The 6,000-nt window shown below is 37.0% G+C and overlaps 1 protein-coding gene across 1 annotated transcript; it reads right to left on the bottom strand.

Annotated features, from left to right (window-relative positions):
- Positions 1-4,096: 4,096 nt before the first annotated feature.
- or42b2 (odorant receptor, family 42, subfamily B, member 2) lies at positions 4,097-5,056 on the bottom strand (the record flags this gene model as incomplete). The annotated part of the gene is made up of 1 exon (XM_079861359.1): positions 4,097-5,056. The coding sequence occupies one exon, from the start codon at positions 5,054-5,056 to the stop codon at positions 4,097-4,099; it is 960 nt and encodes a 319-aa protein (XP_079717485.1).
- Between the last annotated feature and the right edge of the window lie 944 nt (positions 5,057-6,000).

The raw sequence follows: 6,000 nt of genomic DNA, 5'->3' as shown, positions 1-6,000 counted from the left end.
TAGGAAGAATGCAGAGTTAGCTCTTCCATGTGATGAGAGTGAGGATGAGTTAGCCAAATGATTGGGAATGATAGGGATAAAATGATATAGATCTACTTATTTTTCAATTCAATTCAATTCAAATTTATTTGTATAGCGCTTTTCACAATACATATTGTTTCAAAGCAGCTTTACAGAAAGTGCATTTCAGAAATGTACATAGAAAAATACAGTTAGTTAATCGTATTCATTTAGGGCATAACATATCGCCAGCGTTGAGTCGTCTCTTCACAGGCGTTGAGTCGTCTCTTCACAGGCGTCGAGTCGTCTCTTCACAGGTGTTGGGGCATCTGAAGTTTCCATGAGAGGCTGGATACAAACTGGAGCTGACGAACTAACGTCCCGAGATAACAACAGATAAGCAGATGGGAAATAATTAGCATATAGCTGCTGTTCATAATATTAAGGCATTCGATCCGATTCAACTGTAGTATAAAAGGTAAGTATTATGTGAATGCTTGGCTAAAGAGATGCGTCTTTAATCTAGTTTTAAACTGGGACAGCGAGTCTGAGCCTCGAACAATATCAGGAAGGCCATTCCAGAGTTTAGGAGCTAAATGTGAAAACGCCCTCCCTCCTTTAGTGGACTTAGATATCCTAGGAATGACCAGAATCTTTGAATTTAGTGATCTTGAAGAGCGCAATGGATTGTAGGGCGATAGAAGTTACCCAGGAGCAAAACCATTTAGGGCTTTATAGGTCAGTAGTAATACTTTGTAATTTAAGCTAGAAGTAAATAATTTGTAATTTTAACGAGCGCAGTTTCTGTGCTATGATGCGGCCTGAATCCTGACTGAAATTTTTCATAGATATCATTTTCTTGCAAGAAAGACCACAATTGAGCGGACACAGCTTTTTCTAGTATTTTAGACATACATGGAAGATTTGAAATGGGTCTGCAATTTTCTAGGTTATTATGATCTAATTGTGGTTTCTTAATGAGAGGTTTTATAACTGCCAACTTGAATATTCTTGGAACATGACCTAAGGATAAAGACGAGTTAATAATATTGAGAAGAGGCTCTTCCACTACAGGTAACACTTCTTTCAGTAGTTTAGTGGGTATTGGATCTAATAAACACGTTGTTGGTTTAGATGCAATGATAAGTTTATTTAGCTCTTTCTGTCCTATAGTTGTAAAGCGGTGTAGTTGTTCTTGAGGGGTGATAGTTGAGGCTGAATCATAAGACACCATTAAAGATTGTACATTTACAATTGTGTTTCTGATGCTTTCTATTTTCTCAGTGAAGAAATTCATAAAATCATTACTACTACACTGTAACGTGATATTTTGCTCAGTTGATGTCTGTTTATTTGTTAGTCTAGCCACGGTGTTAAATAAAAACCTTGGATTATTTTGGTTATTTTCTATTAGTTTGCGGAGATGCTCAGCCCTGGCTGCTTTTAGGGCTTTTTTATAATGTGACATACTGTCTTTCCACGCGATTCTAAAGACCTCTAAATTAGTTTGTTTCCATTTACGCTCTAAATTACGAGTTTCTCTCTTGATAACATGTGTAGCACTGTTGTACCATGGTGCTTCAGTTTTCTCTCTAACCTTTTTAATCTAATTGGTGCAACAATGTCTAATGTACTAGAGAAAATGGTGCTCATAGTGCTAGTCATTTCCTCTAGTTCATCTGTTTGTTTGGGTTCACTGAGCAGCTGAGATAGATCAGGTAAGCTATTTGAGAATCTATCCATAGTGGTTGGAAGGATTGTTTTGCCTGGTCGATAACTTGGCGCAACGTGACAAATTTCAGCAGTACGTAGTATGCAAGTTACCATGTAATGATCAGTGACATCATCACTTTGCGGTATAATATCTATATCGGTTGGATTGGTTCCATCTGATATAATTAAATCTAGTGTATGATTAAGACGATGAGTGGGACCAGTGACGTTTTGCTTGACCCATTTTTTATTTTTGGTTTGCATAAGTTCCAGGTATATATATATATATATATATATATAGGGCCTATATATATAAATTCCGAAAAGAAATGTGCAATTAAATAGAAAAGAAAACCATATTTTTTAATAGAAAAACTACTTTTTTTGACCATTTTCCATTGTGGTACAGCTGTTTCCCTAAGTACCACTAAGTAAAATAGTGTAAGTGCAGATATCGGCTATGGGTAACTTTGAAAAGAAGATGTAAGCTGGTCGAAAAAATCAGATATAGTCAACAAATCAGAATTGTGCATCAAGACCTGCAGTGTAAATGTGGCTTATTTGGCCCTGTCCCAAATGGCATAATTCATGTGCACTTGCGGACTTGTGGTCAACGCGTGCGCCATGTACGTTAAGACCACAAGACCATAGGGTGTCCCACTGGTCATTTTAGGTGTCAGAAGAGTGCTCGCGAGTGCCTACTTTGTGGTCGAAATGTGCCCTTGATGTGCACTTTTGCCAATCCCACACTGAGGCGTGCTCAGCAGAACCCTCAGCAGACTTCTACACGACAGTCAAAGCGACATTATGCCACAAAAGACCGTGAAGGCATAGGATTCCATTTGGGAGAGAGCCTATCTCTTTACTGATTCCTATCCTCTTTATTGATTCCTATCCTCTTGGTCTCCAAGTAGTAGCCGTTTGTAATGCCTGTTTGAAAATGTATCACACTATTGCGTACTATTAAGTTAATATATGTACACTATTAAGTTATAGGGCCCTATTTTAACGATCTGAAACGCAAGCATCAAGCGCGAAACGCAAGTAACTTTGTGGGCGGATCTTGGGCGCTGTTGCTATTATACCGGCGGGATAAATGACTCTTGCACCCAACGCAAATCTAAAATGGGTTGGTCTGAAGTAGCTTCATTATTCTTAAGTGTGGTTTTGGCGTAACGTGAAATAAACCAATCAGAGCGACATATCATATTCCCTTTAAGAGCAGACGCGCTTTTTCCATGGTGGATTGCTATTGTAACAGTGGATTTGCCAGGCGCGCGCCAGGAGCGGTTCACAGCCGAGGAGAGCAACGCTCTCGTCACGGCCGTAAAAGAGAGAGAAGTTACATTGGGGATGGAGAAACCCACCCAAATTAACTTCGGTTAAACAGGCGTATGATAATTTGGGTAAATGTGTAAGCTAGATGTATGCTTTTATAATAAATTGTCTATCTATCTATCTATCTATCTATTGTAATAATGTATGATTTGCAAAAATGAAAACTGCTGCTTCTGTGTAGATGAGAGAATCAAAGTGTATGTGCATTGTGCACATGCTACATTGATTATGGCCAAGCATGCGCCCTTAAAATAGCATATGAATAACATGCGCAACGCGCCACTGACTTTAGGTTTTTCCTGGTCTGTGGCGGAATTGTTTTCTAAACCTGCAAAATAGCATCAGGGAACGTTTGCGCCGGAACACGCCTCCTCTTTGCGCTGAACCGCCCCGGGGAGCGCAAGTGTATTTCCTAGTTTACCGACGTGCGTCTGTGGAGGGAAAAGTCCGCTGTGCGGGTGCAAAATAGGAATGATACATGCGTCGGTGTACAAAGTCAATTGCGCTGGGTGCAAGATAGGGCCCTTATTTTGTCATTTTTATTACATAAGACAGTTAAGGACAAACAGCAAACCAATGGAAGGGCAGAGAGGGAAACAGGATCAGGAGGATAAGGATCTCAAGTCAGGGGGCAAAGTATATTCACCAGATGTGTGACAATTTAAAAACATTAATTGTCATATTTACATTGTTGAGGTGACATATAACATGAAGCGATTTTGTAGAATTTCTAAATCAGGATTTCCATTAAAAGTTCTTTAAGTCAATTAAATCAATGTTAAGCAGATACACAGCAATGCAAAAATATGAGATGATGATTAGTATTATTGGAATACCAATCCATATAAATAGGATGGACAAAGGTTATATGTGCAGAAGAAGCTGACATTGTGATACCTGATAATTAATTGTTGAAATGCATTCTAAAAAAAAAAAAAACATTTTTAACAATTATTGTAAACATCACGAAGAAATCTACATTGGGGGAAAAAAAAAAAGAAAAACCACAACTATTAATATTATTAAAATGGGGGAAAAAATAGGTTTATTTCCGAGATGGGAAAATGAATCTACTTTTAAGAAGTCTTTTCACAGACACCATGAACTCCTCTGTCATGAATGTGTAGATTATAGGGTTAAGCATTGGAGGAAGCACATAGGTCAGAGAAAGATTAATGATCCTTGTGTTAGTGTTTATAAAGGACCAAAATGCATATGTAAATGTGATAGGTACATAGAATATAGCCACTAATATTAAATGAGCAGTACATGTCTTGGTGGCTCTTTGACGGTCTTGTGGAGTTGTGATTCTGAATAATGTCACAGCTATGCATGTATATGAAAAGATAATAAAAAACACTGGGAACCCAATGATTATTGCCGGAAACAAATTGGCAATTACAGTACTTGGGAAATTATTGTTACAGGCAGAGCGATATATTGGCCCATGATCACAGTAGAAACTGTTAACAGTGACAATAACTTTGCAGAAAGAAAGTCTGCTTATGAAAATTGGTCCAATGATTGCTAGCAACAGTGCAAGTTTCCATGAAGCACCAATTATAACAAGAATTGATCTATGGGTCACAATCATACAATACCTCAAGGGTAAACAAATGGCTACTAATCTGTCAAAAGACAAAATAGTCAGAGTTAGTGACTGCATTGTGAAAAATAATAAAACAGAGAACATATTGCACAAACACAATCCATACGGAATCAACTGATTCCCAAACAAAAATGTGTCCAGTTGCTGAGAGATTACAGCGGTACTTTCACAAATGTCGGTCAGTGATAAATTAAAGACAGCGATATATTTAGGAGTGTGAAGATTTCTGTCCGTAATGATAACAAGCATGAGGCAAGAGTTTCCAAGCACAGTAATGATGTAGACAAAAAACAGAAATATATAGTAGTATCTCATGTAAAGTATACCAGAAAAACCACTGATATAGAAATAAGACGGAATGGATATATTTTCATTTTCAGTGAAATCTTGATTCATGTTGATTTCACTCACTGATCCTGCCTTCATGCTGTCTGGGTAGAGAAGCACGAATTGGGTTAAAATTGATTTTCATGCAATGCAATTATAATATATATATATTTTTTTAAATCTACATTATAATTAAGACTTTAAATTTGATCCCAACCAAAAAGGCCAGACAAGCATATAAGACATTCTACATTCTAAAACCATGCATGCACATTTAAAATCTGAATCTTACATTGTTTCATTCAATTCACATTTGTTATAAAATATGCAAGATTTAAAGAGAAAGCTACAGTGCTACTACAGTATGTATGATATTTCCACAGAAAGGTAAAGAGCAGTTCAGTAGGGCCCTGGAAAGTTGCTTATATACTGTCAAAAGACTCCGAGCTGTTACATAGCTGTTACTCTTCGGACTTGTCAGCTGACCAATCATGGCTTTGATATAGCATAATCATCTACGCCAAATACAGCTACTAATCCATAGAGAGGAGAAACTGTTGTGCTTCTGCTTCTAATTATTTAGACAAAAAGGCAATGCTCGTATTTGCAGTTTTTTAATTTCAAGAGTACGCTTTCACCTTTCACTCTAATTGTTTATTCCAAATAAAAGAGACTTCATTTTGGAAACTCTAGCCTCTGGAGAGATTTTTTACTATCTACAACCTGGACAATGTGAAGGGCGCCCTTTGCCCTCAAAAAGTATGGAAATTACAGTTTGTGAGAAAGTGATGAAGTCATGATCAAAACTTTTTAAATAGTACATTTTTAGTAAAGTATAGTAAATGATATACTGTTCTGTGGCTATATGTCATAAGTTATGCAGCCAAAAGTCAAATTGTGTATATTTGTCAGCTGATGACAGAATTTATTTGCTAACCACTGGTTTATTCATAATATTTTGTTTGTGTTGAGGTCATTTAAATTTTGGTCATATACATCAAAGTAAGTTCATG

Source organism: Squalius cephalus, assembly GCF_949319135.1.
Source record: "Squalius cephalus genome assembly, chromosome: 24".
Taxonomy (NCBI): Eukaryota; Metazoa; Chordata; class Actinopteri; order Cypriniformes; family Leuciscidae; genus Squalius; species Squalius cephalus.
The sequence above is the reverse complement of the archived record's forward strand: the minus strand, read 5'-3'. Positions and strand labels throughout refer to the sequence as shown.